The 23633-nt window shown below is 36.8% G+C and overlaps 1 protein-coding gene across 6 annotated transcripts in view; it reads left to right on the top strand.

Moving 5' to 3' along the window:
• LOC134211318 (tyrosine-protein kinase RYK) overlaps positions 1–23633 on the top strand; it is a 236412-nt gene that overhangs the window by 124631 nt on the left and 88148 nt on the right. For all 6 annotated transcript variants that reach the window (XM_062688071.1, XM_062688072.1, XM_062688074.1 and 3 more), the window contains 3 exons: positions 9822–10059; positions 21926–22094; positions 23028–23176. In XM_062688071.1, coding sequence (XP_062544055.1) covers positions 9822–10059; positions 21926–22094; positions 23028–23176 — 556 coding nt within the window. The remainder of the gene's footprint in view (positions 1–9821; positions 10060–21925; positions 22095–23027; positions 23177–23633) is intronic.

The raw sequence follows: 23633 nt of genomic DNA on the forward strand, positions 1-23633 counted from the left end.
TTTTGTGTAGATTTTTGCTGAATGGATACGGTTACGGTTTGTGTCACTGCACTTGAAATACGAAACCGATTGCAATAATTGAACAGCGATTCGCGAAAACGTCTTACCTCGGCAGGTGATCGAACGGTTCTGTACAGTATACAGTATTTCACAATGTTAATGCACTGCAAGTTAATATACTGTTTCACAGAAGTTAGCCTATTTAAAAATACAATGCGCTTTGCTTGTTTTCATGAAAAGTTTTATTTATGAAAAATATGAATTTGTAAGGGTATGCGATAACACACTTTTTCCCAACGAAACGAAACGAAACGATATTTGAAATGCCTATGTTGATTCGAAACGAAACGAAACGAAATATAGATTTACTTCCGAGACATCGAAACGATACGAAATCAAGGTCCATTTAATTCGAAATTTTTCGAAACGAAACGAAATTTTATTTATTTTCCGCGGAATTTTTATTGAGTTGGTTTTCCATTATGTACGCAATTCTGATTTCATTTTTTCAAAGTCAAATAACTTCTTTGCGACCAATAGAGTTATTGCCGAATTCCCGTTTATATACCATTAGCGATTAAGTAATATCCCATTCATCGTGGAGTATGGGCCCCCTAATCTGATCAATTATTAGTTTTAAAATCAGTAAAAATATAGAAATTGTTTGATCTTTTTGTGTTTGAATTCAAATTCTATTTAAAACCTTATTTTACTTAAGAATTATGTTATTATGCTGAAACATACTTCATGTTGTCTTATAAGCATGGTTTTATGGTATTGAGCTAACTCAAAACCAGAAAATGAATGTATAAATTTTGTTTTTATCTAGTTGGATACTCATTTATATATCCTCATCTGTCCGGTGTATACGCAGATAGAGAGTTGTTAACCCTCAAAATGCAGGGACGAATCTTGACAACTTAAAACAGCTCGTTCTCGGTAAATTTTCAACTAAAATGCAGCAATTCTACTGTGATCAAGGGGAATAGTAGTTCCAGAAGGTAGATGGGTAAAATGCTCAGCATGCCCCTTCCTCTTTTAGTGGGGGGAGTTTTGAAGTGTGGCATAAGTAATTTTTTGAGCAAATGTTCAATATTTTGAAATTTTTAACGTCATAACAGGTGTTTTAGTATAAGTATTTAATAGTCAATGTGAATAATTGACAACAATAGCCAAATAGACATAAATTGGCCTCCGGATGACCACCGAACAGGTTCCGGAAACCCGGAATATCCAGTATAAAAGGCCAACATAGAATCACGAAATATATTGATTTTCCGACACCTCAAACTTCTCAGAATCTAGAAAGAATCAGAAAGTAACTTAGAAAACACCATAGTTTCTTGCTACGGTGAAACTGGCCATGCGATAACCATGGAACAGGTTCCGGAAATCCGGAATTTCCGGTACAAAAGGACAACATAAAACTACAAAACAAATTGGACTTCCAACACTTTAATCTTCTCAGAATCTCAGTAATCTAGAAAACGCCATAGTTTCTTGGTAGGGTATAACTGGCCATTCGATGGTCATGGAACAAGCTCCGGAAATTCGGAATTTCCGGTACAAATGACCAACATAAAACAACAAAACAAATTAGTCTTCCATACATTTATTAGCATACATATTAGCATATATTTACTCACTAGAATAATCCTCTGCATATTTCTAAAATATATATTTAAAAATATAAAAATATATATTTCAGGCAGCAGTTTGCCAGGTATGAAGAAATAATTTTTCCTTTCTCATACAAAAAGCTGTACCAAAAGGCTATCATTTTCTTCCAAATTCGACTTTTTTATATAAGGCTCGGAGACCCACAGTCTTATAGATAACCAGCTCAACGGTCTGCTATAAGGAGGGGAAAATTAGTTTGACACTCATTGTTATAAGAGACCGAGAAATGCTCTGCATCTTCGTGAGCGCGTTTTCAATCGTTGGTTAGTGCCGGAGACGAGCCAGCCTCGGGCTGAAAGTCTCCTTAATAAAGTCAAAAAAAAAAAAAAAAAAAAAAAATCGTTGGTTAGTTGAAAAGCTAATTCAAGTAAAACCACCTTGGTAAGCGACTAAATATTTATTGTAAACGAAGTTATTTTGAAAACTCGAAAAAGAAAACCGTGTTTCAAATAAATCCAACGCAAAACCAATGTGAAAGAGACTCTAAAAATATTTCACAAGAGCCCTAGGAATCCACGCCACTGCTTTTTTGACGAAGTCATACTGATCTGATTCATATACGTAAATACATTTACACTCTGAGCCTGACGTCTTAAATATTAAGTCGGATCACTTTTGAGAAAATAGGATAGAATACACCCAGGTTTTTTTTATACGGTTTGGTTTTAGTCGCTTAAGACCTTCAACGTCAATGAAACAATGAGTTAACCCCACGAAAAAATTCACAAAAAATCAAAGAAAATTCAGGTGGTATTTAAAAAGCTGTAAAAGTTCGGGTTAACCGAGAAATTAAAGAATTCCAACCGTGTAAAAAAACCTGGGTATAGTTACTTTTCGTTTTCTGTTAGATATTTCTAACAAAATACTGAATACGTTTTATAGAAGAAAATGTACGTATTTGTCAACTCAGAATAAGGTTATGTAGTACGCGTTTATAAAAAAAAATTGTATAACATAAAGTTTTGTAAAAAACTTTATGATTCTGTTCAGCGGCGCAGCCAAAATTTTTGATAATATACGACCGTACGAGGCAGTATGATTTAAATTTAAATTGCTTTCAAAATTCCGCGGAATTCCGTTAAATTTCGTTAAAAGTTAGTTTTTTTCTGGCGAAATTTTTGTAATTTTACGAAACGAAACGAAATCCAAAAATCATATTTCGCTATGCTCAAATTCCGCGGAATTTCGTTTCGAACCACCTGAAACGAAATTTTTCGAAATACCGCATATGCTTATGAATTAGTCTGTATTCACCCCCAATCTGTTCCGAGCTTTAGTTCCGTTCACGTTATAGTCCGAAAAAAGTCTCTCAACTGCCGCCGAAAAATGTGACAGCGCAATCAAGTAATTTTTTTGGAGCTTTGGGAAAGCCATCTTCCCACGTTTTTTTTTGTAAATAAAATTTTACCCCAGAACTAAACATCGTTTTTCTCTTCTTTCCAGTAGTTTGAAAAATCTACATATCAAACTTCTTTAAATTCTTCGTCCAGTTCGTGGAATGTTTATGTACTAGGTGTGGAAAAGTTCTCCAATAACGGCAAAATAGATCGATGCATCCTATCAATTACATTTGTTGGATCCTGAGAGAGAGAAGCCAGCTCACTGACAGATCGTTTATTTACTATGTCTTCTTCTTCTTTATTTGTGTGGAAACCGTTGAAACTCAACAAATCGAAGTAACATTTTATAACGTCGGAAGCAACATTTTTCACTCCAATAAAAACTTGTTTGAATTAGCTGATTTTAATGGTTATGAACTTCCTAACGTGGAACAAAACCGATTTCTCATAATACGAGATCATTCACATGGATAATTACGGGTTCAATTCACTGTAGCAGATATACGAATAGTTGCGAACATAAATTGCCAAATAAATAATTTTGGTTACGACCATTTGAAGTTGCATCGCAGTGTTTACTTTTTCGGTTCGCAAAGACTGGATCGCGGTGACATTAGGATGAACGTAAATAAAGCGAGCTGTCTTCTCTCTCTCAGGTTGGATCTGATATCCTCATTTATTGTATAATCGCATTTCATTCAGCTTGCACTCGTTGAACTGGTCAACGGTAATGCTTTGCCTTTCTCGGACAACAAAGTTGTGTGGTTGTACCAAAAGGCTATCATTTCACACCAAAATTGAACTTTTTATATAAGGCTCCGAGACCCGCGATGTTATATACCAATCGACTCAGCTCATTGAACTGAACAAATGTCTTTTTTCCGTGTGTATGTGTGTGCACACGAAAACCGAAAAACAACCAACATTTATTATAGTGATCCTTAACCAAACTTCTCGCAACAAGTTGCATTTTACAGGGAGGACACCCTAGTTGATTACTATTGAAAATAATCTCGATCGGTTATTGCATTCGAAAGTTAAAAAGAAAATAGTGTGTTGAACCATAAAAGGTTTGGTTGATTAGCTATGCAGCGTTTGCTAGAGCTGGAAGGTAGGCAATTACTTATGATATGTGTGACACTATGGTGAAACCAAACGATAAATTCGAGAAAGGCATCATCATTGCTAGGTGGATTAATCTGGATTTTCTATAGTACGTACACTCAGCTGATTACCATAACCTGCAATTTTTAATTTACCAAAGCGCATCGACTACAATTTTGTAAAAACCGAAAGTTTATTATCCTGATAATATATTATGCTTTACTATTATTGACAGTGTTTGAACATTGAGAATACCATGGTAGTGTAAACCCCTGTAACGGTGGATAGACACCTTTGCGTGGTGTGTTACGGTGTTATATCTACCATTGTTGCGCGCGCCCATTATGCAACGCTGCACCTACACTGTAAAGGCGTGTAACGTACCCATAAACTACAAACTTACACTAGAGGCTAAGAACGTCAACGATAGATGTAAAAAAGAAGAATAGGGAGCTAAGAAAAATTCACTTTCATTTCTACGAACTAAAACGTTTTATCATATAATTATCTGCTTATAACCTAATTAAAACTATTATAGTTACTGTGAATTCTTAAGTTAAAGCATATGTATGTATGAAGCAAATGCCATGGATTTCTCGTAACTAAACAAATATACGAAATCCCAATCGATCTCACGAAACGTAGGTTGACCGTTTAATTGCTCTGAAGTATAGGCTCATTTATGTTATAAATTTCAGGAAATTATTAACCGTTCACCGCAAATAAGCGAGCTACCAATACGGATATCAACATTGGTCTTTCGAAATAACATTTTGAAAATTTCGTTTCCCGAATAAATTCAGAGGGTCCTGTACAACGATAGCACCGTTGGCTCCACCAAAAGAGAGCAGCTGCGCACTCTGCCAATCCGAAGATAACAGTCGCATGGTAAGCTGCGACAAGTGTAACGACTTCGAATGCGTCGGAGTGTCGGAGGACATCGCCAATCACTCTTGGGTTTGCCCGAATTGTGTCAAGGAGAGTACTACAAATCCGTCGACCGTAGCTGGAGGCTCCGAAGCAAATCCTACGATTATTCCACCGACGCAACTCATATCGCCCCTCGTGGTTTCCAACGAGGGTCCACCTACAACCGTGTCCCCTTCGCTGCCGGTGGATCTGCTTTCGCTGCCGGTGGTTGAAAATGTTAGAAGAAGAACGGCCCATTGAGCGTAAATATCTTCAACGAAAGTACCAATTAATAATGGAAGCTTCTCGGACAGCGAACTACCCAACAACTTCCATTTCGGTACCCGACGATAGCTTTCATGCGCCACCGTGTCATTCCTCCCCGTTCTGCCCGGCTCCACCTCCCGCTCCCACGCTCCACCTCCAAGAAGGTACAGGGGGAGTAAACGAGGCAGCACTGCTGAATTCCAGGCAAATCGCTGCTCGCTATGTGGTCACTAAGGAACTGCCCGTCTACAGGGGTGAGCTAGAGGAGTGGCCACTGTTTATATCCACGAATGAGAATACCACGAAGCTCTGTGGGTACACTCTGGAGGAGAATATTGTTCGTTTGCAGCGATGTAATTACGGGAAAGCGTTAGAAGCTGTAAAGTGTCAGCTGCTACATCCGAGCAACTTCGAAAATGCAGTCTCAGAAAATGCAGCCGGAAAACATAGTACACAGCCTCATCGATAGAATAAACAAAATTCCGGCCTCTTAAGCCGATAATCTCGGAACGTTGGTGGACATGATTGCTACGGTGAAAGCTTGTAGTTTGGAAGAACGGCTGCCAACAATGGTTAAATTGAACTGGGCGACACACCGCGTTACCTAGAGTGTCACTACACCGTAGCAGAAGCAGCAAGCAGCGTAACGATGTCCTCTCCATCGTCCTTGGTCAACGAAGGTAGGCCTCGTCAAAGAGACGACGGTTTTCTAAACATTCACGCCGAACAGCCGCAATGCTTCTCCCAGGTGCAACAATTAATCGGAAGCTGTATCATCTGTCAAAGTGACTGCATCACGAAAATTGCCTCAAGTTGCTCCACCTGAATCACTCCGATCGCTGGGCTGCGTTGCGCGATTATAAGTTATGTCGTACTTGTTTAGGGACTCATAGAGGACCCTGCCGCCGTCGTGATATATGCGGTAAGAATGGCTGCACATGTAAACAACATCGTCTTCTCCACAATGAACGAAGCGACACTTACACCAACTCTGCCAGGAACCATATGCATTCGGATCAAAGCGAACCTTCTACTAGCGCCAACTTCACCCAGCGTAACTGCAACACACACAGGTGGAACAAACATTCAGTACTGTTTCAGCATATCCCTGTAGTGCTCCATCACAATGGGAAGACGGTGCATACGTTTGCGTTTGTCGACAGCGACATTACGTTGCTCGAAGAGGATCTCGCCTCCGACTTGGATCTCCGTGGTGAAAAGCACCCCTTGTGTATTCGGTGGACTGCCGATCACTGCCGCTTTGAATACTCTGCCGAACGTGTTTCGCTTCAAGTTTCCGAAATATAAAACGAATGCAACAAATTCTTGCTACCGGAGGTGTTTACTGTAAAGGACCTAAAGCTGCCTGATCAGTCGCTCTCTGTAACCAAACTGTGTAGGAAATATAGCTACTTAAGAGAACTTCCCGTCAGATCATACGACAACATTCGTCCTCGTTTGCTCGTGGATAGTAGAGAAGGTAAGGAAAATGAGCTAATCGCAGAAAAAACACGTTTGGGCTGGACAATTTTCGGGACCTGCCTGGATGACCACCCCAAACCCTCAGCGACGCCGCATAGCTTCCACATGTGTTCCCATTCGTACAACTCAGATGCCGATCTGCACGCTGCTGTTAAGGATTATTTCGCCCTTGTAGCTTGGGTATCACCGGACCTAGCAAAGAGTTACTTTCGGCCGAAGATACTCGTGCTCTGAATATTCTACGTGAAAACACATATCTCGAAGATGGCCGATATACTACGAGTCTTCTGTGGAGATATGACGACGTACGCTTACCCAGTAACAAAGCCATGGCACTCAGGCGCGATAACTGCCTGCTCAAAAGAAACGTAAACCTACTCTCGGCGAAACGGTAACGAAGAAGATGTACGACTACGTCAAGAAAGGGTTTATTCGCAAGCTATCGTGCGAGGAAAAACTAATATTCCGTGCTTTTGAAGGGCCCGGATCATATGGAGCCTCTACCCTTTGTCCTATACAAATTTCAAGAGCGTCGAGTGGCTATATGTGGTGACATCGAAGAAATGTTCCATCAGGTCAAGATGAACGAGGAAGATCAGCAAAGCCAAAGATTCTTCTTCCAAGATCAGCCGGAAACACAAGAACCAGATGAATATGTGATGATAGTCATGACGTTCGGAGCCACATGTTCGCAGAGTAGCGTTAACTACGTGATCAACAAAAACGCGGAACGTTTTGCGGAACAACTACCGGATGCGGTTGGAGCCATACGGAAGAATCATTATGTCAGTGATCCCCAAAGCGCGGCCCGCGGGCCGCATTCGGCCCTCCATGCCTTTTCTTGCGGCCCGCGGAGGATTTCAGAAAATACACTACATGTGGCCCATTGATCAGCCACACATAATAGGAAAATATTTCCATCTTGACAATTTGTTCGTTGTACTCTGGGAACCTGTACCATATATAAAGCATGAATCCTTTTATTATCTTGATTAATGAAATTTATCACTCCTTAAATGTTATGTAGGCCAGCAGCAAACACACTACGATGCTCAGGATTATAAAAAATAGCATTCGTGTAATCTAAGTTTGCTTAACGGGGAATTTCTGGTAAAAATAATGTTATTTTCAACATTCAACTGATAAATTGCTGAATGATTAACTCCAGAAAAAAAACGTTGACATGAAAACACGGCAAATAGTTCAGAGAGCCGATTTACACGATACCCATTCAACGCTGATGGCAGGATCAACTGGTTTCAAAAACACGTATGAAACATGTTGTCGCTTTTTTTGCCAACGTGCGTAAACGTGCGTAAAAATATAAAGTCATAATCCTTAAATCGGTTAACATGTGTGAAATAGCTTAGAATAATTTTTACGTACTGAACTGATGTTTCTGTTGTTGCGAAAAGAATTTTCTTGTCTTAAGTCTGCTACCGTAAAAACAACTTAAAGTCAGCTACGCGATAACATTTGTAGAATGAAATCTCTTTTCAGTATGTTATTCGTAGAAGATTGACAAACATAAAATATGTTTGATCAAATACAAAACGGATATGAAGCCTCGATGGAAACCCAGAATTCAATAAAGGGAACTTCTAGGAAATTTTCTCGACTTCCTTGGGCATAAAAGTATCATCTTGTGAGCGTCATGATATATAAATGCAAAAATGGTAACTTGGCTTAGAAACCTCGCAGTTAATAACTGTGGAATTGCTAAGAGACTAGTAAGCTGCAAGATGATAATGTCCCAGTGGGGGATGTAATGCCAACAGGAAGAGAAAACTAAATATGGAATGAATATCAAATGTTGCAAATGTACTGCGGCCCGCTCCAACAGTTAAAAATTGCTGTGTGGCCCTTGATAATCAGCATGCTGGGGACCACTGCATTATGTGGATGATATGCTGGCTAGTCTGAACACTGAAGCAGAAGCCATTCAGCTAGCCAGAGACGTCTGCTTTATCCATTAGTAAGGTGGATTTAGAATGAAAGGCTGGATTTCAAACTCCTTCTCCTTGGATCCTCCTTGAACATCGAACTACATACATTCGTAGACGCCAGCGAGACTGGCTATTGCGCTGTGTCCTATTTACGTTTCGAGCAAGAAGACTACATAGAGTGCGTTCAAATAGGGGCCAAAACTAGAGTTGCACCGCTTAAATTTGTGTCTATCCCGCGGCTCGAGTTACTCACAAGCCGCTGTAGTTGGCTCCTGCCTGGCCAATAGCATCGAAGATGGACACTCTATCAAAATGTAGCGTGGTATCTTTTGGACGGATGCCGTAGACGTTCTGTGCTGGTTGCGATCAGATCACCGATCATACTCACAGTTATTTCGTTGTTTTTCGAAAAAGCGACATTTTTGAGAACACCAATACTGCGGAGTGGAAATACGTACCTACTAAGGAAAATGTGGCCGACGAAGGCACGAAGTATCAGCGGCAAATTAAGTTTGATGCAGAAAGCCGATGGAGACGAAGACCACCTTTCATCTGGAAATCAAGAGCGACATGGCTCGAAGAACCGAACAACCGGAAATCCACTGCACTAGAATTGCGACCAAGTGTGTTACATCATACAGTGGCGGTTCTGCTAAACCACTCCAAACGTCTGTGATGAAGTTCTGAGAAGGAATATTATATTGAGAAAATTCGAAATGTTATATTATTAATTGGATTTGCTATGTATGAGTATCCCGTTTATTAAAAAATTTAGCTCCTTTTTCTCGAAGCTTATATATTGAGGGAAAAAATAATTGTCTTTCAATGCTCATGTACCTATATAAAATTTTCTCTTGTCGATGGAATGCCTACAGCAATATGAAAGTATTCTGAAATTGGAATTTTCGATAGGCATTTAGGATAAAAAATATACACCCGAATCAAAAATTGTTTGCAAAATTGCAATTTGTTGGAACATCGTAAAAACGACAGCTGTGATGGGGTACAATTAACAATATTTGCCGAGTTTGAACTCTAAAGACATTATCGAAACCATTTAATTTTTGTTTCCTCTCCGTCTTTGTACCTGCAGCTGGCCTACACGATATCGGTTCACCTGGACGACAACGACGGTGCCCTGCAGCATCCGGAGCTGAACATTCCCAGTAGCGGTGCCATCCCGAGGTCGGTCGAAACGTTCAAGATCCATCTGGTGTGCAATGGCAACGTGTCGGCCGAGGTGCCAGTCGGGATCCACCTGCACGTCGAGGGACCACCGAAGCGAAACGATACCAAATTGATTATCAAACGGAATAAAATTTGCATTAAAGGTGAGTGCTCTTTTCTGCACTGTTGCAAGCTTGTCGTTCGATTTTCCGCCTGACCTGGCAGCATTCAGGGTACTGGCTAAATGTTGTCTGCCTGCTGCTTGCATGTCCTTTTCGATGAAAGCAAATTGCTGTCACTTTTCTGGGAGGTTATTCGGAAGGTGGTAACATGGGGCGCCTATTGGGGAAAGCATTAGTGTCCTTTTCACACACTCTGCTAGAGTTAGACACGTGCACCGATGAGAAAGTATAAAATGACATGCATCTTATGGGAAATTAGTTCAAGAAAGACTTAATTTATCTATTATAGTTATACACAAAATTCCAAAAATAATGTTTCAATTACATAGACATGTTTTGAATTTGATTTACTGCATAATGTAAACGGTTGCTAGGTCTAACATACGGTGCGAAATTCAATGTCCGGATCGATATTTCCTCCAACAGATGTCACACACGCCCACAATGATTTCCGTTTTTCAACCAGGCACTTTCCACTTCATTATGCTTGTTCCTCTTCAACGTGGCAGGTTTATGCTGCTGGGAGGTTCGTTCACCAGTTCTAAACGGTTCATCAATAATGTATTCCGATTCGTTCCACAACCTGAATCCTTTTGCGGAATTACCACATTGTCGATTCTATCGTTGATCACTTTCTACTCCAATCATCAAATCGAACGAATACACATTGGAATACATTCCTTGAGGCTTATCGCGCTGCACGATAAACCTATCCTACGTGTTATTTTATGGTTAACATTGAAATGGTAATCGAAATATTTTGAGATCTTTCAATTCAATCTATTTTTTTTCTATTACCGGTTTTCAATGTCTTCGAAAGCTTTGCGTGAAGTTTTCTTCTAGAACTCTCTGACAGTGTTCTTAATCAAAAATTGTTGATTGAGTCATTGCAATATTTGAGATATTATTTTCCATTGTAATTCACCCTCTACCAACCGCTAACTATAATTTAATGAAGATTCTCCATCACACTATTTTTCACTCGCATTGACCGAAAGGGTTATCTGCCTGAAAGGGTCGTTTGGCCGAAAGGGTCATTGACCGAATAGGTCGTTTGAAAAGTGAGAAATTAGTAAAAAGAAGAGAGACGTCTCACTACTCACTTCGCACTACTCACTTTATAGAGTGAGAAGAAATGAGGAGTGAGAAAGGAGACGTCTCACTTCTCATACCTCATTTCTCACTTCTCGCTGTAAAAAGTATGAAGCGCAAAGTGAGTAGTGACACGCTTCTCATTTTAACAGCAAAAAAGTGAGAGATGAGACGGCACACTACTCACTTCGCGCTCCTCATTTTTAAACAGTGAGAAGTGAGGAATGAGGAATGAGAAAGGAGACGTCTTTCTTCTTATTCCTAATTTCTCACTTTTCAAATGACCTATTCGGCCAAATGTCTCACTCGGCCAAATGTCCTATTTAGTCAAAGACCCTTCCGGACTAACGGTCCTTTCGGCCAAATGACCATTTCGGTCAAACGACCCTTTCGTCTAAATGACCCTTTCGGCCAAACGAACTTTTCGGCCAAACGACCTTTTCAGCCAAACGACCCTTCCTAGTGGCATTCGACCATTCGGCTTCCGGCCGAATGGGTTTCGACCAAAAGACCCTTCCCAAATAAGACAAATAAGACAAATAAGACAAATAAGACAAATAAGACAAATAAGACAAATAAGACAAATAAGACAAATAAGACAAATAAGACAATAAGACAAATAAGACAAATAAAACAAATAAGACAAATAAGACAAATAAGACAAATAAGACAAATAAGACAAATAAGGCAAATAAGACAAATAAGACAAATAAGACAAATAAGACAAATAAGACAAATAAGACAAATAAGACAAATAAGACAAATAAGACGAATAAGACAAATAAGACAAATAAGACGAATAAGGCAAATAAGACAAATAAGACAAATAAGACAAATAAGACAAATAAGACAAATAAGACAAATAAGACAAATAAGACAAATAAGACAAATAAGACAAATAAGACAAATAAGACAAATAAGACAAATAAGACAAATAAGACAAATAAGACAAATAAGACAAATAAGACAAATAAGACAAATAAGACAAATAAGACAAATAAGACAAATAAGACAGATAAGACAAATAAGACAAATAAGACAAATAAGACAAATAAGACAAATAAGACAAATAAGACAAATAAGACAAATAAGACAAATAAGACAAATAAGACAAATAAGACAAATAAGACAAATAAGACAAATAAGACAAATAAGACAAATAAGACAAATAAGACAAATAAGACAAATAAGACAAATAAGACAAATAAGACAAATAAGACAAATAAGACAAATAAGACAAATAAGACAAATAAGACAAATAAGACAAATAAGACAAATAAGACAAATAAGACAAATAAGACAAATAAGACAAATAAGACAAATAAGACAAATAAGACAAATAAGACAAATAAGGCAAATAAGAAAAATAAGACAAATAAGACAAATAAGACAAATAAGACAAATAAGACAAATAAGACAATAAGACAAATAAGATAATACAATAAGACAAATAAGACAAATAAGACAAATAAGACAAATAAGACAAATAAGACAAATAAGACCAATAAGACAAATAAGACAAATAAGACAAATAAGACAAATAAGACAAATAAGACAAATAAGACAAATAAGACAAATAAGACAAATAAGACAAATAAGACAAATAAGACAAATAAGACAAATAAGACAAATAAGACGAAAAGAAATTTTGCTGGATATTCCTTCAGGAATTTCATTGGATTTTCCTTCAGGAATTTCTTTGGAAATTCCTTCCTGAAATCTTTTCAAGAAAATCCTCCGGATATTACCTTAGAAAATCCTCCGGATGTTCCTCCAGGAATTCCTAAGGATATTCCTCCGGACATTTGTACAGGAATTCTTCCGGATATTTTTTCAAGAATTACTCAGAATATTTCTCAAGGAATTCCTCCAAAAATTCGTCCAGGAATTCCTTCAAATATTTCTTCAGAAATTCCTCCGCATATTTCATCAGGAATTCCACCAGATATTCCTCTAGGAATTCGTCCGGATATTCTTTCAGCTATTTCTCCAGAAATTCTTCTGAATATTCCTTCCGAAAATCAAGAATTTCATTTGATATTTCTCAAGAATGCCTCCGGATATTTCTTCAGAAATGAATTCCATGAATTATTTCCGATATTACTCCAAGAATTCATCCGGATGTTCCTCCACAAATACCTTTGGATATATCTCCAGGAGAAATGTGAGGAGGCATTCTTGGAGGACTATCCGGAAGAAATTATGAAGGAATATGTGGCGAAATACTCTGAAGAATTCCTGGGTGAAAATCTGGAAAAATCTAAGAAAATCCTGAAGACATATCCGGACATATTCTTGGAGAAATATCCGGAGGAATTCCAGGAGGAACACCCGAAGAAATATTCCAGGAACATTCCTTAATGAATATCGAAGAGATTGTGAGCTGGGATAAGCGAAATTCCTTTTCAATTTCGAGTTTCTAAATGCGGGTGAAATCTCGCGACGATATAAATGCCGCACTTCAGAGATCTGGTAGAACGGACTTGATTTATTGGCACAAATGTACGTAATAGTATGTCTTTTGTAGCGGAAACAATAACGTAAGTAGAAACTGATCATTCACATCAGTCAAAAAAATAATATGATGGTTATACACTTTTATTTATGCGACTGAGGCCGTCACATTTCTAACGCTATTTTTTATAAAGATTTTTTGAGAGAAGTGAAAAATGAGGAATGAGAAAGGAGACGTCTTTCTTCTTATTCCTAATTTCTCACTTTTCAAATGACCTATTCGGCCAAATGTCTCACTCGGCCAAATGTTCTATTTGGTCAAATGACCCTTCCGGCCTAACGACCCTTTCGGCCAAATGACCATTTCGGTCAAACGACCCTTTCGTCTAAATGACCCTTTCGGCCAAACGAACTTTTCGGCCAAACGACCTTTTCAGCCAAACGACCCTTCCTAGTGGCATTCGACCATTCGGCTTCCGGCCGAATGGGTTTCGACCAAAAGACCCTTCCCAAATAAGACAAATAAGACAAATAAGACAAATAAGACAAATAAGACAAATAAGACAAATAAGACAAATAAGACAAATAAGACAAATAAGACAAATAAGACAAATAAGACAAATAAGACAAATAAGACAAATAAAACAATTAAGACAAATAAGACAAATAAGACAAATAAGACAAATAAGACAAATAAGACAAATAAGGCAAATAAGACAAATAAGACAAATGAGACAAATAAGACAAACAAGACATTAAGACAAAAAAGACAAATAAGACAAACAAGGCAAACAAGACAAATAAGACAAATAAGGCATAAAAGACAAATAAGAGAAATAAAAAAAAAGACAAATAAGAGAAATAAGACAAAAAAGACAAATTAGACAAAAAAACAGAAAAGACAAATTAGACAAATAAGACAAATAAGACGAATAAGGCAAATAAGACAATTAAGAGAAATAAGACAAAAAAGACAAATAAGACAAATAAGACAACAAGACAAATAAGACAAATAAGACAAATAAGACAAATATGACAAATAAGACAAATAAGACGAATAAGACAAATAAGACAAATAAGACAAATAAGACAAGACAAATAAGACAAATAAGACAAATAAGACAAATAAGACAACAAGACAAATAAGACAAATAAGACAAATAAGACAAATAAGACAAATTAGACAAATAAGACAAATAAGACAAATAAGACAAATAAGACAAATAAGACAAATAAGACAAATAAGACAAATAAGACAAATAAGACCAATAAGACAAATAAGACAATAAGACAAATAAGATAATACAATAAGACAAATAAGACAAATAAGACAAATAAGACAAATAAGACAAATAAGACCAATGAGACAAATAAGACAAATAAGACAAATAAGACAAATAAGACAAATAAGACAAATAAGACAAATAAGACAAATAAGACAAATAAGACAAATAAGACAAATAAGACAAATAAGACAAATAAGACAAATAAGACAAATAAGACAAATAAGACAAATAAGACCAATGAGACAAATAAGACAAATAAGACAAATAAGACAACAAGACAAATAAGACAAATAAGACAAATAAGACAAATAAGACAAATAAGACAAATAAGACAAATAAGACAAATAAGACAAATAAGACAAATAAGACAAATAAGACAAATAAGACAAATAAGACAAATAAGACAAATAAGACAAATAAGACAAATAAGACAAATAAGACAACAAGACAACAAGACAAATAAGACAAATAAGACAAATAAGACAAATAAGACAAATAAGACAAATAAGACAAATAAGACAAATAAGACAAATAAGACAAATAAGACAAATAAGACAAATAAGACAACAAGACAACAAGACAAATAAGACAAATAAGACAAATAAGACAACAAGACAAATAAGACAACAAGACAAATAAGACAACAAGACAAATAAGACAAATAAGACAAATAAGACAACAAGACAAATAAGACAAATAAGGCAACAAGACAAATAAGACAAATAAGACAAATAAGACAAATAAGACAAATAAGACAAATAAGACAATAAGACAAATAAGATAATACAATAAGACAAATAAGACAAATAAGACCAATAATACAAATAAGACAAATAAGACAAATAAGACCAATAAGACAAATAAAGACAAATAAGACAAATAAGACAAATAAGACAAATAAGACAAATAAGACAAATAAGACAAATAAGACAAATAAGACAAATAAGACAAATAAGACAAATAAGACAAATAAGACAAATAAGACAAATAAGACAAATAAGACAAATAAGAAGAAAAGCAATTCCTCTGAATATTCCTTCAGGAATTTCTTTGGATTTTCCTTCAGGAATTTCTTTGGAAATTCCTTCCTGAAATCTTTTCAAAAAGATAGAAAATCCTCCGAATGTTCCTCCAGGAATTCCTAAGGATATTCATCAAGCAATTCCTCCGGACATTTGTACAGGAATTCTTCCGGATATTTTTTCAAGAATTACTTAGAATATTTCTCAAGGAATTCCTCCAAAAATTCGTCCAGGAATTCCTTCAAATATTCCTTCAGAAATTCCTCCGCATATTTCATCAGGAATTCCACCAGATATTCCTCTAGGAATTCGTTCGGATATTCCTTCGGATATTCCTCCAGAAATTCTTCTGAATATTCCTTCCGAAAATCAGGAATTTCATTTGATATTTCTCAAGAATACCTCCGGATATTTCTTCAGAAATGAATTCCATGAATTCTTTCCGATATTCATCCAAGAATTCATCCGGATGTTCCTCCACAAATACCTTTGGATATTTCTCCAGGAGAAATGTGAGGAGACATTCTTGGAGGAATATCCGGAAGAAATTATGAAGGAATATGTGGCGAAATACTCTGAAGAATTCCTAAGTGAAAGTTTGGAAAAAATCTAAGAAAAACCTGAAGACATATGCGGACAAATTCTTGGAGAAATATCCGGAGGAATTCCAGGAGGAACACCCGAAGAAATATTCCAGGAACATTCCTTAATGAATATCGAAGAGATTGTGGGCTGGGATAAGCGAAATTCCTTTTCAATTTCGAGTTAGGCTAAATGCGGGTGAAATCCCGCGACGATATAAATGCCGCACTTCAGAGATCTGGTAGAACGGACTTGATTTATTGGCACAAATGTACGTAATAGTATGTCTTTTGTAGCAAAAGCAATAACGTAAGTAGTAACTGCTCATTCTTATCACTCAAAAAAATAATATGATGGTTATACACTTTTATTTATGCAGCAAAGGCCGTAAAACTTCTAACGCTATTTTTTATGAAGATTTTTTGTCTGGTTTTGCGGAAATTCTTACGAATCCATATGTTTATTTCATTATGTGAATCCTCTGAAAAGCTTGTAGGTTAGGGAAGATCCATTAATTATTTTTATTTCCAAACCCCCCACCCCCCTATGTCACACTTTTTGTATGAAGAGTCTAAACATTTAGTATGAGTCGTCACACTTCAGGCAACCCCCCTCCCCCTCTAAGCGATACGTAATTTATGGATGTTCCCTTATGTTTGTAAGCAGTTTACATTTTGAGTAAAAATTCTCCCTGAGGTGTGGCTCACCCGGATTTGTCTTTTAATTGTAATGTAAATAGTACCTTCCGAGTTTTGCCTTTCTCGTACAACAAAGTTGTACCGAAAGGCTATCATTTCACTCCAAAATCAAACTTTTTATAGAAGTCTCGGAGACCCATGATGTTATATACCAATCGACTCAGCTCGTCGAGCTGAACAAATGTCTGTCTGTCCGTGTGTATGTGTGTGTGTGTGTACACAAAAACCGAAAAACATTAGCCACTTTTTCATATAGTAATTCTTAACCGATTTTCTCGCAACAAGTTGCATTCGACGGGGAACAAACCCTAGTTGATCACTATTGAATATGATAACGATCGACTGTTGCGTTTAAAAGTTATTAAGAAAATAAAATCGAACTATGTAAGCGCCATATAAGATTGATGTCTTGGCTAAATGCGAGAAAGGTAGTGTCATCACTCGGTGAATTAAGTTGGGTTTTTTGTTTTGCAAATGATATTTACACTATGCAGTTGGATACCTATTGACGACGGTATTTTTCAGCTCTTTCAGTCTTTATGATAAGCTAAAACGGGTTTTGACACAATTATCCGTCATTTCGGTGTTTATTACACTTTCTCCAGGGATATAGAGGCTGTGTTTTGTTGTATGCAAGCCGTTTTAGCTTATCATTAAAACCGAAAGAGCCGAAAAATTGCGTCGTCAATAATCAATCACAGTCGAAAGTAACATTCAATGTTGGATACCTAAACTATCAAAAACATCAATTAGAGTTTCAATTTAACGGATTGTTTCGGAGAAATATCGATTTTTAAAAAGGTGTGGCATCTCACCCGGATTTACCCTATAGACAGTTTAGTTCAAAAATAGCGCTCTACGACTCGATTTTGTCACTCCCCGATTTATCGCGTTTTCGACCCGATTTTGTACCCCAAAAAAATTTTAGTCGTTCTTTTTATTTTCGTAAATAATACCGCAAACAACAATTTTGAAAAATTACTTCTGAGAACCTGTAAAGGATTCTGTGAGCATTTCCTACAAGAAATAACGAGTACCGTTCACGGATTTAGTCTTTTCCAAGGCATGAACTGATTTATATTTTTGAAATAAATTTAAAAATTGAAACTAATTTTATTTCTGATTTCCTCAAAATTCACCAGGGGGTGATAAAATCGGGATATTACTGTACTCCCCTTGTTAGAATTTTGTTATGCGATATTGATCGGGTTCATATCACATGGTTTATTTTATGCCATTTTTTCGTACATGTACTCGAGGTACACAGAAAGCAAGCTATGAGTGATTGTGTCCTGGGTTTTGGGTGGATATTTCCCTTACTTGTTCCGATCGTCCTGAACAATGCACTATGGTCCAGGATACAGATTTACGCGGAAAGATGAATTTTACGCCAAAACTATATTTTTTAGAAAAAACTGTTGTTCTACAAAATTGTTTGAAATAGTAAGGCCATCATTATGGTTCTACCAAAAAATAGGGTGGCCCATCATATAAAAAAAAATAGAAAATATTTTTTTATTTCTTGGAATATTGACATGTTATGTTCTACAAAGTTGTAGCGCAGCTAATTCCAATCAATTTAGCTAAAAAAACTTTTTCTGTAGCTCTTAAGTTGGCTGATTTAGAGCAATTTTACCTAATTGGATTAGGGTGTACCTAAAAACAGTATTTTTGATCTAATTTTTTGTTTTAGATTTCTCGAAAAAGTCATCTTTAGGTGACTTTTAGAGCTCAAAAAAATGCAACTTTTGATGGGTAAATATGCACAATATCTTTTTCCGATCAAAAGTTATAATCATTTTTCTGTAAGAATTACATTTTTTTCATAAGTTGATATCTCCGGTTAGGGCAGACCAAAAAAATATGTTCACACGGCATCTGAAAGAGAAATTATTATTCTTCATTATGTCAAAAAATTGGGGATATGTTATTTTTTTATCTCAAGTTTCACCAATTTTACTAAAATCATGTTTTTTCAAATAAATTGATATAACTCGACAACGGAAGAAGATACAGACGATATTCTTATAGCAAAACACGCGTTTTGAAAAGCCCCAAAAGTCTTCAGAAGGTGACATCCGTGAAAAATAAAAAATGAAATGAGCAGATCATAAATCTTGTTTTTTGAGGGACACCCTAATAGTGGTAAGTAAAATTACTCTAAATAAGTTAGCTTAAGAGCTACATAAAAAGTTTATATAGCAAAGTTGATTGGAAAAAGCTGCGCTACAACTTTGTAGAACATTTTACGTCAATATTCCACAAAATAAAAAAAATGAAAATTTTCATTTTTATAAAATGGCCCACCCTATTTTTCGGTAACTCTATAATAAGGGCCCAAGTATCCAGAACAACTTTGTAGAACAAATTTTGTTTCTTAAAAGTATGCTTCAGACCGAAAATGCATCTTTTCTCGTAAATCTTGCAATACGATGATAATGATAAAACTTATAAAAAGTGTTAGAGCTGTAGATTTTTTATTTTTCATTTCTCACGAATGTCATCTTCTGAAGACTTTTGAGGCTTTTCAAAACGCGTGTTTTGCTATAAGAATATCGTCTGTATCTTTTCCGTTGTCGAGTTATATCAATTTATTTGAAAAAACATGATTTTAGTAAAATTGGTAAAACTTGAGATAAAAAAATAACATATCCCCAATTTTTTGACATAATAAATAATATTAATTTATCTTTCAAATGCCGTGTAAACATATTTTTTTGGTCTGCCCTAACCGGAGATATCAACTTATGAAAAAATGTAATTTTTACAGAAAAACGATTATAACTTTTGATCGGAAAAAGATATTGTACATATTTACCCATCAAAAGTTGCATTTTTTTGAGCTCTAAAAGTCACCTGAAGACGACTTTTTCGAGAAATCTAAAACAAAAAAATTAGATCAAAAATACTGTTTTTTTAGGTACACCCTAATCCAATTAGGTAAAATTGCTCTAAATCAGCCAACTTAAGAGCTACAGAAAAAGTTTTTTTAGCAAAATTGATTAGAAAAAGCTACGCTACAACTTTGTAGAACAAAACATGTCAATATTCCAAGAAATAAAAAAAATATTTTCTAATTTTTTTTATATGATGGGCCACCCTATTTTTTGGTAGAACCATAATGATGGCCTTACTATTTCAAACAATTTTGTAGAACAACAGTTTTTTCTAAAAAATATAGTTTTGGCGTAAAATTCATCTTTCCGCGTAAATCTGTATCCTGGACCATAGTGCAATGATACACTCCAGGTACGGATGGAATAATTCAAATAGCGGCTGTTTGCGCACTGCACAGGCCATTCCGGCTTTAGTCTGGTAATAAATAAATAAAAGTCTTTACTCTTTTTACGATGTCTATGAGATCTTGAAGCAAAATAAACTTGATTATATCTATCCCTGGGGTTGAATATTTGCATAAAAGAATTTTCGATAATCGAAATTGGGCGAAAAATAAGTCATTACTGGTACCGACTCCGGGAAAACTTTCTTCCCGTAACCGAATATCCACAGACACAAACTTTCACGATCTTCGTCAACTGACGATCCTTTACACATTTATCGTCCGATGACGATCCAAATAGTTTTTTTTAAACCTCGCACGATAAACCTTCAACTTTTGAAAAAAGACACTATCTCCTTGCCTTGTGCTGAAAGTCTCGAAAATAAAGACATAAAAAAAATCTCCTTCTTCGTCTTTTTCTTCAAAGGTTCCCAACTGGAACTTGGCCTGCTTTTCAACTTAGTATTCTTCCTCAGTTATTGATTGAAACCGAAAAAATCCTAGACCGGACCGAGAATCGAACTCGCCATCTCCGGATTGGCAATCCTACGCCTTGGCTCACAAGGCTACTGGAGACCCAAGACACAATAAACGGTCGGGAAACGCATTTCAATTTCCTCAGACTATGTCCCGGAAGTACTCCCAAATAACCCTTTCGAACTGTAATGAATAAAAAATGATTAAAATTTTTATCGATATAAATCACCCAAGCCCGAAAACAACCATCTATCCCATTTTGAAAAATGATCTCAAATAGTTGATGTTTATCTCCTCGTTATTAAATTAGCAGAAAAATTCCAACAGCACGCTGATGGATTGTCGAGTGCTTTTTTGAGTTTCGTCCGCGTGGTTTATCGTGATTAAACCCACTTCCTGTACCATGAACGAAAAGAAGAAAAGCTTTTCAACCGAAATTGGGTTACCACATTCGAAGCTAACGAGAAACATCTTACCAAATTTTAAGGAATATAAACAACAGCATCATTCAGTATGGTGCTTCTTGATGCTTCCTCATTCAACATTAATTTTCACTCGTTTCTTGCCTTTCTTGTACACCAAGCAATACGGAGAAGCTGTTATCGCATTATTTCAACGAATTGAGTTGACAACTTTGAGACACACTTTTTTACTTAATTCGGCTGATATTATTGGTTTATATTTATATTTATATTTTTATTTTTATTAAAACACGGTCGAAGTTACAGCCAAAATATTGTTTTAACATAATAGGGTGCACAGTAAAGAAGTTTGTCATAGTACAAAATAGGAATTTTTGATCGCAGAACAAGCGATTATGAATATAAATGAAAGTCAGCCGCTGGCTGGATTGTTATGGTTTTTAATTTGTTGTTAACTTTCCAACTTGCTCAGCTCTTGTAATTGTTGATAATGAACATATTGTTTCTATGTACACAAACTTTCTTTTAATTTTAGGTATCTACCCGCCGCGACATCGTCTCCCGGCAGCGGAAATCGCTCCCCCTCAAGGGCCTGCTCTCCTCGGTGCCGTGGCCTGTGCTCTCGGCCTGGTGCTGGTTGTGGGGCTCATTGCCAGCGCGATGTACGTGAGAGCCCGCAAGCAGATACGCCAGGACTCGCTACAGTGAGTAATGATTCTTCGACACAGTTTCACTTATACCCTCAACGCGCTCCACAGCAACACTCTATGCACAGTTTGACTTTGCAGCCACAGTACAAGGGCAACACAGCGGTATCTGAAGCTACATCTGTTTACACAGGATCGGGGGTGGGGGGAATTCCGGAAATGTGCAACAATTTATCACCCCACGTCGAGTTCTTGATGGATTGTTTTCCATGCTCGAATGGATGCCAAACCGAATAATTGAAAGTGATTGTCTTGCCACATCGTTGGAGGAAAAGTAGCAAACAAGTGTGATATGATTTTGCGGTTCCGTGCACTTGGAGCAAATCGAATTATTTTATTGTCCATCAGACTTGATACTGATGATCCTCGTAGGTCACGATTATTCTGACGAAGATTAATCCATTTACTCAACTTTCGAAACGTGTTTTCTGGGGAAATATTTTTAAAGCATTTTCTTCTAGTGTAGTTGAAAACTCCCACCCGACAACATAACCCACATAACCAAATTCGTCTGAAATCATAGACATGTTTGACCATATGTCGCCAGGGTGAACAACAATCAAGTTTTCCCATTTCGAACCACAGAAGAGTGTGGCACCATTGAGTTCTTCGTGCCTTGGGATCCCATTTACATACGATTCATACTCTAGAGCTTCAGGGTTAAACGCATGTCGGAGACACGGCACAACATTTCCACTATCACATAATGATTATAATCCTTCTATGCATCTACAGCCAAAACTTGTTCGGGATTCAGGCATCGCACAATATGGCGCCAACTATTGGTCGAAAACTTGCTCTCACCCGTAGCCAACCCGACAACCGACGCTGTTGGTGCATGAAAGTAGCTGCGAACATTTTGAACTAAACTTTTTGTCTTATTTTCCACCTCGCTTCCCCATCGCACGGGCTTCGGAAAACAACAAACAGCACCAGCTTTACCACTGCTGCGTATGGCAGCCATCAGAACGTTTTCATCCGTCTGGACCCCCTGGGGCGACCACCCAGTGCGAACAGTGGATCGTACGCGACGATTGCAAGCCTCAACAAATACCCCATCAGTGAATCGAAAAAGTCCTGTAAGTATACGAAGTGAGGGGGCCGTGGCACATGTTTGACTAGATTTATTATTAAGTAGGAGAATTTCCCACCTCGATGGCGGTAGTGTTAAGGTCTATCTTTCAGGCATGTCACGAATGTACGAAAGCATGGCGACATGTCATATGAAGAAAAAAAAATTCGGGAGCCAGTACCGTTAGTGGTTCACAACATAAATCACATAGTGACTCAATATTTCGACTTTATTTTCGCGTGCGGATTGAGGTGTACATGAGAACTTTTGTTGGCTAATCCTTGCGATTAGGAAAATACTATAGAAAAATTTAAATAGCTTCTTCTTCTTATTGGCATTACAACCCCCATTGGGCAATTACCGCCTCACAGCTTAGTATTCATTAGGGAAGATCCATTTATTTATTTATTTATTTATTTCGTCAACCGACGTAGACTAGTACAAATACATATACATGTTTTTTT

This window comes from Armigeres subalbatus, chromosome 2 (genome assembly GCF_024139115.2).
Source record: "Armigeres subalbatus isolate Guangzhou_Male chromosome 2, GZ_Asu_2, whole genome shotgun sequence".
NCBI classification, from domain to species: Eukaryota; Metazoa; Arthropoda; class Insecta; order Diptera; family Culicidae; genus Armigeres; species Armigeres subalbatus.